The 21,180-nt window shown below is 45.8% G+C and overlaps 1 protein-coding gene across 3 annotated transcripts in view; it reads right to left on the bottom strand.

Annotated features, from left to right (window-relative positions):
• Positions 1 to 7,492: 7,492 nt before the first annotated feature.
• The window catches only part of ulk2 (unc-51 like autophagy activating kinase 2), a 35,968-nt gene continuing 22,280 nt past the window's right edge, over positions 7,493 to 21,180 (bottom strand). For 2 of the 3 annotated variants that reach the window (XM_010893263.3, XM_034289768.1), the window contains exons 12-26: positions 19,463 to 19,551; positions 18,952 to 19,120; positions 18,118 to 18,172; positions 14,884 to 15,030; positions 13,617 to 13,765; positions 13,410 to 13,493; positions 12,456 to 12,727; positions 12,191 to 12,372; positions 11,991 to 12,100; positions 11,583 to 11,726; positions 10,911 to 11,131; positions 9,970 to 10,148; positions 9,492 to 9,610; positions 9,028 to 9,321; positions 7,493 to 8,177 (exon numbers count right to left, since the gene is read on the bottom strand). In XM_010893263.3, the coding sequence (XP_010891565.1) occupies positions 8,113 to 8,177; positions 9,028 to 9,321; positions 9,492 to 9,610; positions 9,970 to 10,148; positions 10,911 to 11,131; positions 11,583 to 11,726; positions 11,991 to 12,100; positions 12,191 to 12,372; positions 12,456 to 12,727; positions 13,410 to 13,493; positions 13,617 to 13,765; positions 14,884 to 15,030; positions 18,118 to 18,172; positions 18,952 to 19,120; positions 19,463 to 19,551 (2,279 nt within the window). In that variant the 3' untranslated portion in view covers positions 7,493 to 8,112. The remainder of the gene's footprint in view (positions 8,178 to 9,027; positions 9,322 to 9,491; positions 9,611 to 9,969; positions 10,149 to 10,910; positions 11,132 to 11,582; positions 11,727 to 11,990; positions 12,101 to 12,190; positions 12,373 to 12,455; positions 12,728 to 13,409; positions 13,494 to 13,616; positions 13,766 to 14,883; positions 15,031 to 18,117; positions 18,173 to 18,951; positions 19,121 to 19,462; positions 19,552 to 21,180) is intronic. The other variant, XM_010893265.3, reaches the window with a different exon arrangement.

The following is a 21,180-nucleotide window of genomic DNA, read 5'->3' as shown; positions in this document are numbered from 1 at the left end:
GGCCGGACTGGTCCTAGCAGCATTGCAATTAAGTGTTTTGTATTAACTACGTTTCCATTCAGCTTTTGTGCGAGTAATAAGGCCTACTTTTGTACAATCATTATTTTGTCTGAGTACAATATATTATCTGGGACATTTGGGTGGAAATTCCATAAGCACATTTGATAGAATGACCATCCCATCGAGTCAGATGATTATTATGTGGTCCTCTCACTACTTCTCTGGAAAGCTAGGAGTTGAGGTTTTCTAACCCCTCCCCCTGGACCTCGTGCAGGCCCATTTGATCGATTCCAGAGGTAGTCCAGCATACTTGATGTAATTTGTCAACTAATCCACATAAGGCCTTGCATAGATGAATCAGGATTGCTAGTTCAGAGCTACAACAGAAACTGGAAATTTGAGTCCCTAAGGCAGGGCAGGGCAATATTTTTGGCTCAGGGGCTACATCAGGATTTAAAGGTTACATGGATCGAGGGCCACATTTGTTTTGTAATTTGTTAATCATAAATTTGCAGGGCCAAAAAAGGGCAATAATTAAAACATTTATACAGTAGGTCCATTATAAACATCTAAATAATTTAAATACATATTCAGATGTATAAGAATGGGCGCATTATATATTTATTTTACTTCCCCTCAAAACTATTTTATTACATACTGCGGGCCGGATGGAATTGCCTTGCGGCCGGATTCAGCCCACGGGCCTTAGTTTTCCAACCCATACTCTAAGGAAAGATTTGACATCTACTGTATCAGATAAAGCTTAAAAAGGTTAGCTGTAAGAACTCAAAGGGTGGTGAAATAAACCTTTGAGCCATGAAAACCACTGGTGTGGAATCGGCTGTTTCCCTTCAAAGTTCCAATTATAACAGATCCAAATACAAACTGTCACATAATGAGTAGTGTGTTTTTTTTTTAAACATGACAAAAATCAACCAATTAAAAAACAAAATAATTTGACCATAAGTTGAAAAGTGGTGCTGGCGAGCCAAAAAGGGTCCCCAAAAATAGTGTACTATGTCATGTACCAACTGGATTTAAAAGTGGAATATCTACCTAGATGTACAGAGGCCCATTATCAGTAATCATCACTTCTGTGTTCCAATGGCACATTGTGTTTGCTAATCCAAGTTCATAATTTCATTTGTGGGTTTGATTACAGGCTCAAAATGGTCAGACACAAATAACTTTCTTCTGATACTAATCAGTCTATTCTTGTTCTGAGAAATGAAGCATATTCCATGTGAGAATTTGCAAAGAAACGGAAGATCTTGTACAAAGCTGTGTACTACTCCACAGAACAGTGCAAACTGGCTCTAAGCAGAATATAAAGAGGAGTGGGAGGCTCCGGTGCACAACTGAGCAAGAGGACAAATAGAGTATCTCACAAAAGTGAGTACACCCCACAAGTGAACGTTTCCAAATTGGGCCCAAAGTGTCAATATTTTGTGTGGCCACCATTATTTTCCAGCACTGCCTTAACTCTCTTGGGCATGGAGTTCACCAGAGCTTCACAGGTTGCCACTGGGGTCCTCTTCCACTCCTCCATGACGACATCACAGAGCTGGTGGATGTTAGAGACCTTGCGCTCCTCCACCTTCTGTTTGAGGATGCCCCACAGATGCTCAATATGGTTTAGGTCTGGAGACATGATTGGCCAGTCCATCACCTTTACTCTCAGCTTCTTTAGCAAGGCAGTGGTCGTCTTGGAGGTGTGTTTGGGGTCGTTATCGTGTTGGAATACTGCCCTGCAGCCCAGTCTCTGAAGGGAGGGGATCATGCTCTGCTTCAGTATGTCACAGTACATGTTGGAATTCATGGTTTCCTCAATGAACTGTAGCTCACCAGTGCCTGCAGCACTCTTGCAGCCCCAGACTATGACACTCCCACCACCATGCTTAACTGTAGGCAAGACACACTTGTCTTTGTACTCCTCACCTGGTTGCCACCATACACGCTTGACACCATCTGAACCAAATACGTTTATTTTGGTCTCATCATACCACAGGACATGGTTCCAGTAATCTGTTTCCTTAGTCTGCTTTTCTCCAGCAAACTGTTTGCAGACTTTCTTGTGCATCATCTTTAGAAGAGGCTTCCTTCTGGGATGACAGCCATGCAGACCAATTTGATGCAGTGTGCGGCGTATGGTCTGAGCACTGACAGGCTGACCTCCCACCCCTTCAACCTCTGCAGCAATGCTGGGAGCACTCATAAGTCTATTGCCCAAAGACTACCTCTGGATATGACGCTGAGCACGTGCACTCAACTTCTTTGGTCGACCATGGCGAGGCCTGTTCTGAGTGTAACCTGTCCTGTTAAACCGTTGTATGGTCTTGGCCACCGTGCTGCAGCTCAGTTTCAGGGTCTTGGCAATCTTCTTATAGCTTAGGCCATCTTTATGTGGAGCAACAATTCTTTTTTTCAGATCCTCAGCGAGTCCTTTGCCATGAGGTGCCCTGTTGAACTTCCAGTGACCAGTATGAGAGAGTGTGAGAGCGATGACACCAAATTTAACACACCCATTCACACCTGAGACCTTGTAACTCTAACAAGTCACATGACACCAGGGAGGGAAAATGGCTTATTGGGGCAAATTTGGACATTTTCACTTATGGGTTTACTCACTTTTGTTGCCAGCGGTTAAAACATTAATGGCTGCGTGTTGAGTTATTTTGAGGGGACAGCAAATATACACTGTTATACAAGCTGTACACTCACTACTTTACATTGTAGCAAAGTGTCCTTTCCTCAGTGTTGTCACATGAAAAGATACAATCAAATATTTGCAAAAATGTGAGGGGCGTACTCGCTTCTGTGAGATACTGTACATTAGAGTGTCTAGTTTGAGAAACAGACTCACAGGTCTTTAACTGGCAGCTTCAATAAATAGTACCTGCAAAACACTAAAGGCAACTCTGGGATGCTGGCCTTCTAGGCAGAGTTCTTCCTTTTTTACTCTGTCAAGTGTCTGTGTTCTTTTGCCCATCTTAATCTTTAGTTTTTATTGGCCAGTATGAGATATGGCTTGTTCTTTGCAAGTCTGTTATTTTAATGGACAAACTGTACTTCTCTTTCAAAAACAAGGACGCCAAACTTGAAAGGTAATGTACATCCTGCTGAAAATGGTAGGTTTAAACCATTATTTTGTTAACTGGAAAGCCCTAGACTGCATTTTTATGGGAAGCCTGTTACCGACAAAAAGACGACCACCTTACTGAGTTGACTACTTCATGCATATTTTAGTATTCTTGATAATCTACCATCAATTGGATGGAAACAAAGTTATAGTTATACAATTTCTCCTCAGACACAATGGGGTTATACTTTTGCAGAACTGGGTAGGGATATTTAGGGCTGTGGATGAAATCTTAAGTAGCCTACTGGCTAAATAATTATCTGTATACACTGCTCAAAAATTAAGGGGACACTGAAATCATACATCAGGTCTCGATGAAGGAAATGTATTAAAGATAAAAAATCTTTAATGCACATTGTGTAATTCGTTGAGAACAAAAGTACGTAACAACAGTCAGTGGAAACCAAAATCTCACAGAAAATTGAAATCACAGGCTGTTCCAACATGCATGCATTTCATCACAGCAACTCATAATGACTCAGTAGTGTGTATGGCCCCCACATGCCTGTATGCACTACTTACAACCTCTGGGCATGCTCCTGATGAGACAGTGGATGGTGTCCAGAGGGATCTCCTCCCAGACCTGGATCAGGGCATCAGTGAATTCCTGGACAATCTGTGGCACTACTTGGCGTCGGATGCACCGATATATAACATCCCAGAGGTTCTCAATTGGATTCATGTCTGGGGAACATGAGGGCCAGTCAATGGCATCAAAGCCTTCGTCATCCAGGAACTGCCTACACACTCTGGCCACATGAGGCCGGACAGTGTGTGTAGAATGATGTTTCCACCTCCATGCTTCACGGTTGGGATGGTATTCTTGGGGTTGTACTCATCCTTCTTCTTCCTCCAAACATGGCGAGTGGAGTTCTATTTTTGTCTCATCAGACCACATGACCTTCTCCCATTCCTCCTCTGGATCATCCAGATGGTCATTGGCAAACTACAGATGGGCCTGGACATGCGCTGGCTTGAGCAGGGGGACCTTGCGTGCGCTGCAGGATTTTAATCCATGACGGCGTAGTGGTTTTCTTTGAGACTGTGGTCCCAGCTCTCTTCAGGTCATTGACCAGGTCCTACTGTATAGTTCTGGGCTGATCCCTCACCTTCCTCATGATCATTGATGCCCCACGAGGAGAGATCTTGCATGGAGCCCCAGACCGAGGGAGATTGACCGTCATCTTGAACTTCTTCCATTTTCTAATAATTGCGACAACAGTTGTTGCCTTCTCACCAAGCTGCTTGCCTATTGTCCTGTAGCCCATCCCAGCCTTGTGCAGGTCTACAATTTTATCCCTGATGTCCTTACACAGCTCTCTGGTCTTGGCCATTGTGGAGTCTGTTTGATTGAGTGTGTGGACAGGTGTCTTTTATACAGGTAACGTGTTCAAACAGGTACAGTTAATACAGGTACTGAGTAGAGAACAGGAGGGCTTCTTAAAGAAAAAACTAACAGGTCTGTGAGAGCTGGAATTCTTACTGGTTGGTAGTTGATCAAATACATAACATTTTCATTTTATGCCATGCAATAAAATGAAAATTATAAAAAATGATACAATGTGATTTTCTGGATTTCTGATTTAGATTACGTCTCCCACAGTTGAAGTGTACCTATGATAAGAATTACAGAGCTCTACATGCTTTGTAAGTAGGAAAACCTGCAAAATCAGTAGCGTATCAAATAGTTGTTCTCCCCACTGTATATGGGGCTGAAAAAGTGTAAGTACCCCATACAACCATCTTCACTAGTGCCTGACAGTCCATTAGATAAACATTTAATTTTATATTGTTCAAGCTGTATATTGGTTCTTACTGGCTTTTACTGTTATAACATCACATGATTTCTTTGTTATACTTCTTTTCATGGAGCAACACAGACATGGAATGTAGTTTCAATTTTTCTTTTTAATTAACAAAGGCTGCATTTGTAGAGGATCCATAAACAGATGCCCTTGGTAAAACATCAACATTTCTCATTGAAAAATAGGTGCGTGGTAAATCAGTTGCATTTTCATGGTCGGTTGGTTGGGGGGGGGGGCTATCCATTCAGCTCGAGCTAGGTTCAAATGAAAGAGTAATTACAGTCGCTCTACAACTTCACAGGGCATAACATGTGCTTAAAACCAACACCTTGTCTCTAAAACAGTCCATAGTTAGTCCAATAATAGTGAGGGAGTGTGGCCAAAAACGACAGCTATATAGATGATGCATGGATTTGGTACGTTGAGGTTTATGACTAATGCGTGGATTTATTTCTCCCTCCACGCTGTTTGCGGTAAAGGCTTTTTGTGGTGCGGAGTGCTCACGAGCAGGCGCGGAAGGGCCAAGAACAACAGACCAAAATCACACAAAACTTAGATATGTCTAGAAAAAAAACAACAACAGTACATCATTAAAAGGCCTAGCGGCCACCATTTGCAAATGTATGCATTTACACGAGTCTATTCACACATGTACAACAGGAAATCAAAGGAGCCTGCCCACTGAAACAGGCTTATAAGGCAGCTCCTCGTCTGTTATGGACGTTCTATGATCACTGGTCTTTTGCACGCTTGACGAGTGCAGATACCCAAACACTCCTGTATTAAGAGCACAGCGGATGCTTGGCGAGTGAATGGAGCAGACTTGAGTGGATGCTAGGCAGTGCCTTTGTCGCTTCCAATACACAGAAGATTATATCTCTTCCCAAATATCCATCCTGTATAGGATATGAACAGTCTTTAAATGAAGAGGAAGTTGTTTTAAGAGCAGCTGCCTTGTTGGTTACTTCCTCTGTGCCGGGGACCTCTAGTGGAGGTAGGGAGAACTGAACCCATGGCAGACATTGGTAAAAGGACTTATCAAATCTTTATGTACATAAAAAGGTTTGTGCTCTTTGAAAGACAGGGCATCCAGTGGCGTCTCATTTACTGAACTTCCCACTCACTCGCTGTGCTCTCACACACTCACACACACACACACACACACACACACACACACACACACACACACACACACACACACACACACACACACACACACACACACACACACACACACACACACACACACACACACACACACACACATACACACACACACACACATACACACACACACACACACACACACACACACACACACACACACACACACACACACACACACACACACACACACACACACACACACATTCAGGAAAGAAAACAAAAGAAACAAAATCACATGCACAACATACAAATATTTCTACTTTTGAAAACATCAACTTCCTCGACAATTAGGTACAGTTATTCATATATGAACATAAAAAAAACAAACTTGTTTCTGTATTAGGTATATGATACTGAAGGTAACTACTCAAGTAATTAGAGATTTTGTTTTCTTATTTCACCCTAGAGGGGGGGGCCCTCCCTTCCTCCCCAGGTGCCTGTCCTGCCATCCTGTCATCCCAAAAACAGGGAGAGCAAACATCCATTGTAGTTATATTCTCCTGTCTTGCCCTATTGTTCTAACAGTCCGTCCGTGGTGTAGAGACGGGTACAGACCAGGCATTTATGACCTCTAACACCGCCGGCAAACGTTAGAGTCAGAGCATGCAAGCAGGTTGCCTAGCAATGAGAGGAAGAGCTGAGGCAGGGCAGTTGGGGTTTTGGGCTAAGGGGGGTGAGAGCCCCCCCCCCATCCCCAATCCTTGTAATCCACCTGAGCTACGGGTCGCAGCCTTCACATCCTCTTTCAAACCTGTCAGGTCAAAGTGTCCCCCCCCCCCACTTTGGACAATAAAGTGCATCAGCAAAAAAATAAAATAAAATGAACAAAAGCAAATATATCTAATTACAAACTGACAGGTTACTTTGCTCTTCGGGCTTCCATCCACCGTGTGTGTAACAACTGCGTGTGTGTGTGTTATTGTATGTACATGTATTGCAAAGGTCATACCGTTTTGCCACCAGGCACTACACGTCTGACCAACTGAGTAAACTGAACAGTTCAGTGATTGACCGAAAAGTTAAAGACGACAAAAATGAAGTGCCTGCAGAACTCTAGGAGCACAGTGGCCCGCCCCTGCTGTGTTGTTCAGAATGTTATTGTGCGTTTGAGTGTGTATTTGTTACAGTGTTGGCCAGACCGACTGCCTTTGCATGTACTAATCTATTACTTCTTCCACTTCAATACTAAAGAGGATACCAGGACATCCAGAGTGTCTCCTATCCCACACCAATAAATAGTCACAACAGCAACTGTAATACAGTAAAACCCTTTACATTATAATAACTGTGATCTGATTAAAAGCTGACTCAGGAGTGACTCTGGGCCCACAGTATGCACACATTCACATGCTTGTCAGAACCAGGAAACTGACATTTCAGACTTGCTGATTGATTTTAATTGATCACGTGCAGCATTCAACGACAACCGAAAATAAGTAAATTTTTCTAGTTCCAGCCAGCAAGTGAACGCGGCAAAAAAGTTATCCTCGTGTGAAATCTTTCTGGTAACAAAATAAAAAGTCCTGAAAGTTGAAAACCAAAAGCGGGGTTGAGTTTGTTTGATCACATGGTGAGTGCCATGCGCTAAGTCAGAGTTTGTTTGATCACATGGTGAGTGCCATGCGCTAAGTCAGTTGACAGGCAGTTCAAGAAGATGCCTGGGTCTTATTCAGGCCCCACTATTGTCTCAGACCCAAGAACGTTGGATCATCTTTGGTATTGAATGTCTGCATCTAGTCTCAGACACTCCAGCGTCCAGTCTGCAATGCCAAAGAAGGTTAACACTATCTGCTGTGATGTCGAACAAGAAAGGAGTAAAAACGGAAAAGTGCTTGGACTGCTACGTGAGGGAACATGGGTTCCATGCTTGTCCCAGAGATTCTATTGTTAGAATCTCACTCAAGTGCGTAGAATGTGGTCCCTCTGGGATGAGATGGGTGACAGGAAGGTCACAGCTGCCCGTCCGTGTGTGTGTGTGCGCACGTGTGTGTGTGTGGTCTGCTACTCGTACAGTGTGACAGTGCAGTAGCAGAGGGCAGAGATTCTCCGGTCCACACTGGCCTTATCTGTTGAGGATAAACAAACCCAGAGTTAAGGGGATAGTGATTGGAGATACTGTCCAATGTCATCAAACCGTGGCTGCCCCGCCAAAGGACTCTGAGAACCATGGTGCAGCCCAAACCTTGTTGGAAAGCAGCGCAGAGCCAGAAGTAAACCTGTAAGGGGGGGGGGGGGTATCTAACATTATAAATACAGCAATAATATTGCTATTTATGAGAACTGATACTAAATGGATTAATCCTGAAGATGTTGAGTTCATGATGGTGATTATTTTTAACACAACGCCTACAGCCTAGTCGGCCAGAAAGAGCAGCTGTTTTCAAACACCTTTTTGTTTGGTGGAGCATCTCGCTGAGGAGCGGCAGGAGGGGTGGGGAGTATTAGGAAACGCACACAAATCCTCCCTTTATTAGCAATCCCCAAAATAGACTCTCATGACTAACATAAAACATGCTAGGGTTCAGCTGATAACACAGAACACAGAGTTGCCAATGTGTGATATAGTAGAAGGGGCATGACTTCAGCTAGAGACACGCTGTCCTCTGTGAAGCGGTGTACTGAATGACAGCGAAGCCAAAACCACCGGCCTGTCCTCGTTCCCATAGATGAAATACACGCTTGTCGCACTGAAGCGGGTTTTCATGGCCTTTCCAAAAAACGAAAAACGTTTGAATGGCTGCAGCTGGATGCCACCGGCAATTCACCGGCATTTTGAGACCTGACGCGCATACCACGTCACCAGGAGAGAACGACTATCAGGTGGATTTCTGCTGTGGCCACGGACGTCATAGAAACGGAGCGGCCGTAACAGACAGGTATCCAATCTACTGTTGGGGACGACGGGGGAATACTCACACTTGGCCACATTTTGGATGTCTGCAGGGTCCTGGAGGATCTTGGACAGGCCTTCCAGTAGCATGGCAGCCTTGTTGTAGCGGTAGGCAATGTCCTCCGTCTGCTGGAACATCTCGTCCAGCGCCGCGGACTGCACCATCTCCACCGCGTGGTTGTAGATGAGCTTCTCCGCGGTCACGCTGTTGATCTCATCCACGAAGCGCTGCTTGTCGGAGAAGAAGTGGTTCAGTTTGTCCGTGAGCCGCCGACACAGGGAGATGCAGCTCTTGTAGCGCTCGTTCAGACTCTTCACCACTGGGGAAATGGAGGAAAAGCACAGGGACAATGACACAGGGCCATTTTATAATCATCCATTTATGGACGGACGCTATTCATTTTTAAAGTGTTAAGGGAGGGTGCGGTTTTTCCTCATTTGTCGTTCCTCCATCAGTACCGTAGTACATTGTTCTGGCCTGGGGTCTTACCCTGCTTGACAGCGCTGGAGGGGTTGAGCTTGGCTGATTTTATCTGAGCCTTAGCAAGGTGGAGGGATGAGGCCAACAGCTGAGCAGCCTTCATGTACAGCACCAGCTGCTCCACCTGCCTGGAAAGGACACCACAGCTCTTACCTCTAACAATGGATTTATATACATTTCGCCCCCCTCCTTCACATAAGCGAGTCATAACTGACCAGTCCAAAATATCCATAAGTGATTTACTCACATTACTTCACTAAAACTGATGAACGGCTGACCGTTACTACACTATGGACCGCCAGTATAGTTTTCGAAACAACTAAACAGTTGTTTCGAAAGGCTAATTTTGTATAAGCGACACAGCATATTCCCTACTATGCCTAACTCTGGTCAGATACATTAATAGCAAAAATAGCGTTGGATGGTAGATCGGTTGCATTTACTTCATCATTCAAGTACTAAATATACCATGACGATTGTCCCTTACCCCCACTCCTTGCTAAGCTGGCTGATCTGGTCCACCACCACGCTCTCTTGGGGGGGGTAGAGGGAGGCAGCTGATTGGCCCAGGTCTGCCCCTCCTGCACGCAACGCTGCGATCTCCAGCACACAGTCAGTGAAGGACAGCATCATCCGCAGGTGCATCAGAGTGTCTGTGTGCTCCCGCTGTAGTCACACACACAAATAGAAATGTCAGCACACACACGTATGCAGACAGACAACAAGGCCGACAAAATAAATGGAAAATCTGGAAATCCAAGGGACAGCAGATAAATAGTCTGACAGAAAAGTGACAGTGGACTTAGCCATCCTTGTCATGAAGGTGCCTTACCAAATGGCCTTCATAAAGTGATAGTACATGTGTCATTTACAGTATATACAGCCTGGTATATAAAATGAAATGAATCTGTCCTGAAAGTATATATGAACATTCTTTAAAGATTTTTGCCAGTGGCCTAATTTCTCTTGGCAAAAAAAGAATTGACTGCACCACAGTGCATTTGCAAGTTACATTGTAAGCAACTTAGATAAGATACATATGCTGTATTTCTGCAGCCGGTCTAGTGGGAGAAAACTGTTGTGATCTTCACTTCACCAGGCCTACTAATGATCTCTAGACAGGTAGCCTATCAACCAACTTCATGTACAAAACCCCCAAGATAAGAGAAAAAACACATTTCAAAATTCAGGATGGGAACAATAACAGATCTGCAAACATTTGCACCTGCAGCAGTACAGAACAAAACAAAACCCATTTCCTGACTGATGTGAAGGAGGACGAGTTGAAATATATGACATATAACAGAGGTTTGGCTGATAACATCATCATCCTTCATTTTATCACAACTTCACAGGCTAATTTCTATTCCGTTAAGAATTAAACGTGATTTGGGCATCCAACAAATATGGGCCCGCACACAAGCTCACCTCCATCAGCGTTTCCTCAGGCAGCTCCGGGGCCTCGAATGTGATGAATCCATCCAGGCTGGGGGGGGAGGTTCCGTAGGGGACGTAACGCAGGCTGCTGGGGCCCGCCTCAGCCCCGGCACTGCCCGGTGGAGACGCCCCAATGGCCATACCCGGAGGCGAGCCCACATACACCCGACCACTGGTGGAGCACAGGGACCCCGCCGAACTGTTGGAGCCCACTGAGGGAGTGGCGGAGCGATGAGAAACACATTGTAAATAAGGGTCATTATTCATTATTATTTGCTGTTTATTTAAAAACACACGCACTTCCACAACATTTGTACTGCAACTTTCAGTGGTTAACGTGGAGTTTCGGGGAACTAAAATATTCAAGATAACGGGATGTCTTAAACATTTTAGAGGACATAACGCAGCTCCATAAACACAGAACTGCAATTATTGACAGTAGTAGGAGACTCAAGGAGATGAACTGGTAAACAGCAGTTATGCACCGTTGGGCCTTGACATTGGGACAACAATCATCCAGTTAGCTCTTCAATTCAGGCAGGTATTACTGAAGTCGTAGCGGCTAGAATTAGCAGGTTAGCTTGGAGTGTTTAGCCCTGGTGTGTCGGATTCAGCGAGCGGTTAGCCTAGAGGGCGAGCCGCTGACACAGCGAGGGGGCTCACCTGAAGTGGTCCGCGGCCGGGTACCCAGGTGGCTGCAGGTTGGCGGGGTGCTGCTGTTCGGGGGTGAGCCCACGGTGAAGAGAACGGCCCGGGGGCTCGCCGCCCCGCCCTGAGGCTGAGACAGCCCCAAAGGTCCCGCCGGGGCTGGGAAGGAAGGGGAGGGCAGCGGTCAAGCTCTCTAGTGCACAAACAGCGGCGGTCAAAGCAGCCAACAACGAGTAGCTCATGCAAGGGTGAGAGGCCACGAAGCAGAGGGGCCAGCGACGTTTCTACGGTGTTTGTTTGGCCCTTCGGGAGGTCCAAGACGTATCTGCTAAGTCATTGTTGGAGTTTCCCCACGTTTTCTAACGGACGTTTAAAAAGCCTGTTTCCGATGAGGACAACACACAGGACCGGGCCTGGGTTTACCTGTATCCATGGGCCGCTCTGTGTTCAGGCTGTCCGTGCTGCCCTGGTAAGGCTGTCCCCCCAGAGTGATCCTGACTGGCTGTTCGGACAGCCGACCAGTACTGACAGACCTGGGGGGAGAGAGAGACACACGGGGTTGAGACAGAATTTGACCCCGGATGGAGGTTACGAGCAGAGAGCGACCGTGCCGTCACCATCACCTGCCAAAGGTGGTCCTGCTGGCCTCGGGGGCGGACTGGCGCCCGCTGGGGTACGGGGTGCAGTGGTGGGCACAGAGGTCCCGCGTGTCGGCCAAGGTCTTCGTGGGCGTGGGACCGTCGGCCAGGGCCATCAGGTTACACGAGGCCTGAGTCTTCGGGATCTTGAACGGGGCCGAGATGGTCTGAACATGGACAGAGGTCAACGATTACCGGGGACGCAGGAGCAAAACAGAATCCGGATTGGAACAAAAATGTGTCAGCTGACCTTTGTGGGGGAGCCAATGATTGTGGGCAGGGGGGACTTCATGAGCCAGTCGGACGAGCGAGGGGACGAGCCCAGGTGTTTAGTGGGTGAGGTGCCCAGGTTGCCCGGGCGACCCAGCTGGGGAGAGTGGCTGGGGGGGTAGTTGGAGGTGGTGGGCTGGATAGGGTCTGACAGCTGCTTGTGGAGCTTCTGTCTGGTCTGGTAGACCTCTGTCAGGGTGGGGGCACTTTGCAGACGAGCACCGAGTAACTGGGAAGACGGCACCGGAGAACCTATTGGACATAAAAGCATTTTCTTTATTGCTTCCAGAAGTACAAAATACAAAAACAGTCTTTTGTTGTTGCAATCATTGGTTGCATTAGAACAATGTTAAGTGTAGTTGTCTGCTATTCATTAAAAAAAAAAAATATTCACCACTAGATGGCACTTCCGTCCTGAAATCTGGTATATTTTCTTGTGTAATCTTGTGTATTTTTCCATTGAAAATCCAAGACAAAAATAGCAGCATAGAGAAAGGTTCATGTTATGTTTCTATGAGAATGCTCATTCACAGTATCGCTGCCAAGAGGTTTGGGAAGATGTTTTTGCTTTACTAGGTCAAAACGCATGTGTCGTTTTCCAAAGGCCTGAAGAAATCTGCATTGTTTTGCCCAAGGTAAGTCGCTCATGACACCATTGTTGCCATGGACACAGGCCCCTTGACACAAACAGTGACACACTTGGGAGAATTGCGTGTATGGGTGGGTGGAAGGTTTCAACTTCCATAAACACATCCTCCCTCCTGGAGGGCTAGTGAACACCTGTTATAAAACTAAAACTCCAGCTTTCAACGATGGCAAACGCCTGCCTCAGGAGAGGGAGACGAGGAAAGAAAATGTAAACCCGTTTCTGTAGACCCCTTTTGTCCGTTTCTCTTTGAAAGTAGCCCTGCCCGCCCGTTTGTCCTGAACTGACCTCCTGAGGAGCTGCGGCTTCGGGACTCATGACCCTGAGGGTGTCCACAGCAACAGTGACCCAGCTGCTCTGGGATGGTGCCCACTAGAAGAGGAACACAGAGGCACGTTAACACGCATCAGGCGTCAACGGGAAGCATCAGATGAAAAATGGCCATGGTGCCAGATGTAGTGAATAAGAGGAGGACATGCTGGGACATGTTCTCACCCAGGGGTGAGGGGGAGTAAGGGCGGGAGCTTCCTATGGAGAGACGTCTGCCCGTCATCTGAGGGCTGCAGTCTGCAGAACTCGGGGACCCAGAGCCCACCTTAGGGAAACCCATGGGACTGGTGTTGGACCGCCTTACTGTACCAGACCTACAGACACAACAAGCACATACGACAGAGGATTACACATTCTAAATATCCAGGACGTACAAACACACACAAACAAAAACACACACAAACAGCCTTTTCTGCAACCATATTCGATGTTAACTGAGCAAAATCCACACCACCACAACCCTTTTTCATTAGAGTCCATACTTCATGTTCCTGGACAAATCAAATGTATAACTTTCAAAACATCTGTAAGCATTAGGCCCGATATATTTAAAAACCCATTTGGCATTGAACTATGCTGGATGCCATTCCCTCACCTCAGCATCCAACCAGTGCTTTTTAATTCTAATTTCAGTGAGCTATTCAGTGACCGGCAGTTTGCTGCCAAGAAAACCTGTTCATGCTGCGAGCACAGGACGTCAAACACAGCTGTTAGCCCATCCCCACAACAAAACAAGCATGTCGGAATATTAAGCAAGCTTTGTGTTAGCAGAGAGTACTCTTCCACAACAAATGTGGAAGAGTGACAAAGTTTGAGAGTCTGCACTCGACTGCTATACTAGCTCTGCATTCCTAGATTTCAAAAAAGCTGACTCTGAGCATTAACTAGCCCAGGTTGAGTTAAAGAGACAGGGTGAACAAAGGCCGTGAGATCCAGCAGAAAAGAAAACTGGCTGCCCGGGCTTTGGGGCCCAGTGTGGAAACCATGGAGTTTGGCTACTCCAGGAACATCACACTAATCCATGAAGCACCAGCTGGCTAGCACTTTACACAAAGCCATGAACAAGGAACTCACATTCCCTGAGGCAATATTTTAATCTCTTCAACAGTCAACAGAAGCATAACAACACAACTCAAAGTGAAATGAAAGTCTTCCTATCCCCTCCCCTCGGTCTGAAACACTTCCCCTCACCACAACACGAGGAACAAGCATTATTCTCACTGAGCTGATGAAACTTAGTGAAACTTCACTGAGTGACAGGTGTAGATGAACTTCACGGTTCCCACCCAAAGATTAGTCACCACAGATCCAACAACAAAACAGTCTATCCCAACAGTCAAACAATCCCCGTGAATATAATCTTAAAATCAGGAGAACCACCCAGCACCGGGTCGCCACCCAAACCCTCTTCCCCAGCCAAAGCGTCACCTACCTGGGAGAGCCGTACAGCGTGGTGGTGGGGCTGCTGGAAAGGTTCTGCTTGATGCGCTGGTAGTTCCGCACCTGGGTGGGCACAGGGATGGGGGTGGTCTCTGCCCGGGGGGAAACCACGGGGGTCTGACCGGTGGTCTGCGGCTGCCTGGAGGGGGGAAACGGGGGTGGGCTGTTAGCAGCTCTCTAATGCTGGTGGTCGTAGAACACAATGTCAAAAACACTTCAACACCTGGTGACGAAGCGTGTCGTTAGGCTAAGCCTCCAAGAGTCCTTTGTTTACTTTTACACACACACACAGCATTTTCAACTGAGCCTGGATAAGGAAATAAAGTTCAGCCCTGCTGGAAGTGGGCTGGCCCAACTTAGGGGGCGTGGGGATACTGCGAAAACACACTGTTGGACCAATCAGTGGGAAGCCGCCTGTGCAAACAGGAGGAGTTATGGGTGAGCCTTAAGACACTAGTTCGTGGCCTCAGCCAATAACACGCGCGGAGCACGCCTCCTTCCAAACAGACACAGAGGGGTATGAGGGGGGGGGGGCGGGGGCACAACATGTTCCCTGATCAGAAGTCATACATGGGTCAACGGTAGGGGGTTTGAAAAGGGGAAAGAAGAGGAAGGGAAAAGGAACAGAGATGGCGGAGAACTAGGCAGACTTAGCAGCATTATGTAATGACGCGGTTAGTGGGGGAGGGTCTACACACAGAGACACACGTGAGGCACACCACCTTCCGTCTGTGATATACAGCCGCAGCAGGATAAAGACAGAGGGCTTTCTTTGTTTTGCTTTCCACTGCCAGAGACATTTTTACAGCGCACACGTCGGCATAGCTTTTGCCAGAACGGCACATTGGTGGCATTTTAAAAAAAGGAGAAGAAACCAAGTAACGTTCGAAGACGTTCATTTGAGCGTTTCGTAAAAAGCTGATGTGCTCTTACAGCAGCTAATGGAGACAGTAGATTTACTCGCGGAAAAGGCAGTTTGTAGGTCAGACATGAGCTGTTTCTTTGAGAAGAATGAGAATCTGTTAACTATTACTGCGTTTCTGGTGACCTGTTTCTTTCCATTCCCCTCTGGGTATATAGTAAACACAACACTGTCTTTTCCCTCTCCTTCTGTCAGTGGACTCTTCCTTTCACTCTCTAAATACTCCCCATTTGCCATTTGCTTTGTGTGCACTCGGTGCCCTCTCTTTATTCATCTTAAGCAGCTGCTCTCTCTCTCTCTCTAACTCCCTCCCTCCCTCCATATGTATCATTAGCAGTGGCTCTCCTCTCTCCTCTCTCCTCTCTCCTCACTCCCTCCCCTTCCATTCTCTGACTCAGGAATCAGTTTAATCTACACTCATTTAGTAGGATAATGTAAGTACAGTCCAGTGAGACAAGTCTTTGCACTGTGCTTTCTGCAGTTTCCACAACCCTTGTGTGTTTGTAGTAGTATAAAGATGGAGACAGAAAAGGTTTGGCCATCTTTTCATATGTGCGGTGTACAGGGTAATCACCCAAGCAATGTTCTAGCAAAAAAAGTACCCCCCCCCAAGTAAGCCCATTATAGGGATACAGTTATACGTTTTACAGAGTACTTTAGCGCAGCAGAGAGACAGATCACAAAGACCAGTTTCTCAAACCTCTCCTATGAACTCCCAGAGGTCTCAGCATTTGTTTGTAGCCCTGATCTAGCCCACCCAAATCAAGTAGCCAAGGGCTTGATGATTAGTTGATGAGTGGATTCAGGTAGGCTATCTCTAACAAACGGAAAGGCCAGGTCCAGGCTACGGGTTAAGGAAGAGAGGCAGAGTTAAGGCACAAAGAGAAACCTTCACCCCAAACATCAACATGGAGAGAGTGACAAAGCAGGAAAGCAGTGGTTCAACATGACTGAGGAGACACTGACAGGGGGGGGCACCAAATCAAAATAGAAAAGAAAAAGAAAAAACTAAAAAACTATGAAAGGGAACGGAATTTGATATCAAACAGCATTGCTGGTGGCAATTACAAACGGATAAACAAAGACAGAAAGAGGGAAGAGGAACATAGGCCATAGATGAGGGTGTGGACTTGGTCAGGCTGCAGGTTATTTACCAAATGAATGAGACAAAATGTGGGGTTGATAATGAGGGGATTTGGGGATGAGTGGTGACTGCCTCTTGTGTGTGTGTGTGTGTGGTGTGTGTGTGTGTGTGTGTGTGTGTGTGTGTACGTTTGCATTAGTGAGACTGTCACTTGAGATGCCGCAATAACAACCGTCATGTTTGCCCAGTGTGATTTCCTGTGTGTGTGTGTGTGAGCGCACGAGAGGGATTTATTTTGATACCACGGGCCTGCCTAGTCTGGGATATGGCCTCACTGATGTTAACACAGCAGCAGTTCTTTTGAGAGACAATATGAACAAAATGGCTTGTTACACCTGGAAGACATTCAGACATGAACAGGGTGGTGTTTATGAGCAGGGGCTAACCAAATGACCAGACACAGGTGAAACAGGCCTATTGCAACAGCTTTCTGTGTCCAGGTACATATTTTAGATTGGATGTCACTGACGAACAAAACACAAAGGAGGCTGGGTCTGTGCGTGTGTATGGGGACTTCACAGATTCAATCTGGCTAGGACATAAACAACAGAATACGCGAGGACCTCTAGAGTAGACAGTATCCTGACAAAAAGCTTCTTCACACCCACCTGACTAACGCCCACCACACTCACACACACACACACACACACACACACACACACACACACACACACACACACTAAATACTGTATGTGAATCCAAAAAACATATTACACAACAGATCTGGTTCAGATCTCCACCAGCTATTCAGTCAGATTAGGAGCATGTTTTCTCTATCAGTTTGGTCACCAGCCATGCTGAGACAGCCACTGTGTTGACATGTTTGTTGAAAAGCATTTTGTGACAAGTGTTTGACAAGTACTTTTTGGACTCATTAAATGTGTGACAAAATACATTTCCACAACAACTAGACAGTGAAAGTGAGATGTACACTGAGAAGAGTATAACACAGTTAAGCCCCACGGGACTCAGAGAAGCCAGGTCATGGAGTTTTTACTAAAGTGAGTTATTTTGTGTTCGGTTATCCACTAGTAAATAGAAGCGGGGCAAAAACAGGTCTTAGGCTGCTTTAACAAAGACAAGAAACAGTTGGGGTACCTTTACATACTCCTTTCTAATGCATATGCGCATATGTTAAGAGCTGAAGCAGATACACTCACCCTCCAGCCCACTCGCCGGACGCCCGACGCCCTACTGCTCCCATTGGCTGGTCATCTGGGGAAGGGGAGGGAGAGGGAAGTCAGTTACAAGAGTAAAGGCCAAGATGGCACATCAGCAAATTAACAGACTACTTATACTGCCACTCAAAACACCTGCTGAATAGCTGTTATGTGACCATTTTGTCAACCACTTGCAAGCAGGTGCTCAGTGTATTTGTGGGTCATAACACGTGATTAATGTAGGAGAACTTTCCAGAATGTGGGAAGCCAGAGCCGTAAACACTTGTAAAGGCTATTCCAATCTGATCTTCATCAATGACAAATACAGGCCTCGATCTTTGAGCTGCACAACGTGGGGACGTTGATTGTGGATTAAAGCAGATAGAGGGACACAGCCTGCTCACGTGGCCTCGAGCTAGCTGAAGAAACTTTCTATGCATTCACATCACCATTATTACAGACACATCGTTTTTGCTTCATTGGTGTAAGCGACTGTTTGTAGTACTTGGCACCCAACATAATGTATTTTTCCATTTAAGAAAGGACACTCCACGCGTGCAGTTGTTGTTCCGTTAGCCCGTGTTGAATTTGGCATTTGCCTGCCTTGTATTCGTAGCTTGAAATTCAAATTGCTGGCTCAAACAAACACAAATCAGACCTCAATTTGATAACAGATACAGTTATAGAATACAAAACGATATGACTTGAGCATATTCAAAATGAGATTCCCTTTCCATTATCATTTGAGGGAAGCTGTGACCAGGGACACGAGGGCTGAACTGTCTGAACCAGGCTTCCACCATGGGACCGACGGGTGTTGGTTTCAACACTCACAGGACTCTGTGGAGAGGTGTGGCACCAGCACAAAGTCATCCGTGTCGCAGGAGGAGTTCTTGCTGCTGGTGCTGCCTCCAGACTCCTTAGAGAGTTGCAGGTAGTTGGGGGGGCCCATGGGTGGCGACGACAGACAGTCCTCAGGTAACATCTGCATGTCTGGGAGAGACTACAGAAAGGAACGCGTACGTGAGTTGAAGCAAGAACAAGGAAGCGTGGGTGTGTTAGGAGTGGAGGGCAAGAAAAAAAGACCAGGACCAAAGCATCAAATCTCAGAGACAGAGGGCTTGGTCTGTACAATTTAATTATAGCAAGACTGGGCTATGTAGCCTGGCTGAATAATGCAATCATGGTCTGGGAAACGATGCTCGTCCGTTTTCCCACTAAGCCATCAGACAAAGTCTGGATTCCTGTGTGCCCAGTATTAAGGTGCTGTGACTTGCTGTACTGACAAACCCACATGTTGTGGAAACTACAGTATGGAATTATTAGGAAGTGAACGTGAACATACCGGAGGAGAGTTGTAGCGAACAGAGGGCGAACTGCCACAGGTGCTGTCAGTCACTGCGCTGGGGCAGTTGGGTACTGGAACAGGGCATGCTGGTAAAAAGTATACATTTTCACCAAAGAGCTCTCAACCTCAATGCCATCTCACAATATAGTCCTGATACTGCAACATGCTCACCCACACAATGAATGACACCCTTGATATAGTTAAGGAGCCAAGCCAAAAATTAACCTACAGTTCACGCAAAAAAAAACATATTGGAAAAATACTACTTTACAGTCATGCAATGGCTTGTTTTTAAATACAGATAGGTCAGGAAATAACTGGACACTGACACAGGTTTTGTTATTTTGGCTGTTTACCAAAATATATTACAGTTGAATAATGAATATGGCCTTAAAGTGCAATCTCTGTTTTAATTTGAGAGAATTCACATCTAAAGTGGTGGAAGGGTTTAGGAATTACAGTTCTTTAATATGTAGCCACCTCTTTTTCAAGGGACCAAAAGTAATTGGAGAATTGACTCAAAAGCTGTTTCATGGACAGGTGTGGGCTATTCCTTCATTATTTCTTCATCAATTAAGCAGGTAAAAGGTCTGGAGTTGATTCCAGGTGTGGCATTCACATTTGGAAGCTGTTGCAGTGAACCCACAACATGCGGTCAAAGCAACTCTCAATTGAAACAGGCCATCCTCTTTCACTTCCATCAGAGAGACAGCAGGAACATTAGGAATCGCCAAATCAACAGTTTGGCACATTCTGAGAAAAAAAAAATGCACTGGTGAGCTTTACTACATAAAAAGGCCTGGACGTCCACAGAAGACAACAATGGTAGATGATCGTAGGAACCTTTCCATGGTAAAGAAAATCAGTTCACAACATCCAGCCAAGTGAAGAACACTCTCCAGGAGGTAGGTATATCATTATCCAAGTCTACCATGAAGAAAAGACTCCACAATAGCAAATACAAAAGGTTCACCACAAGGTGCAAATCATTCATAAGCCTCAAGAATAGAAAGGCCAGATTAGATCTAAAAAAGATCTAAAAAAGCCTCAAAAATAGATCTAAAAAAGCCAGCCCAGTTCTGGAACAACATTATTTGGACAGATGAAAGTAAGATCAACCTGTACCAGAATGATGGGAAGGAAAAAGTATGGAGAAGGCTTGGAACGGCTCATGATCCAAAGCATACCACATAATCTGTAAAACATGGTGAAGGCAGTGTGATGGTATGGGCGTGCATGACTTCCAATGGCACTGGGTGTTTATTGATGATGTGACAGAAGACAGAAGCTGCCAGATGAATTCTGAAGTGTATAGAGATATATTGCCAGCGTAGATTCAGCCAAATTCAGGGAAGTTGATTGGACGGCGCTTGACTTTACAGATGGTTAATGAACCAAAATGTACTGCGAAAGCAACTCAGGAGTTTTTTAAGACAAAGAGTGGAATATTCTGCAATGGCCGAGTCAATCACGTAATCTCAAGCCGATTGAGCATGCATTTCACTTGCTGAAGACACTTGCTGAACAAACAACAACTGAAGACAGCTGCAGTAAAGGCCTGGCAAAGCATCACAAAAGAGGAAACCCAGTGTTTGGTGACGTCCATGCGTTTCAGACTTCAAGCAGTCATTGCCTGCAAAGGATTCTCAACAAAGTATTAAAAATGATTTTATTTATGATTTTTAAATTTCTCTAATTAAATTTGAGCACCTGAA

This window comes from Esox lucius, chromosome 1, assembly GCF_011004845.1.
Source record: "Esox lucius isolate fEsoLuc1 chromosome 1, fEsoLuc1.pri, whole genome shotgun sequence".
In the NCBI taxonomy this organism is placed as follows: domain Eukaryota; kingdom Metazoa; phylum Chordata; class Actinopteri; order Esociformes; family Esocidae; genus Esox; species Esox lucius.
Note: the sequence above shows the minus strand (reverse complement) of the source record. Positions and strands in the feature narration are given on the sequence as shown.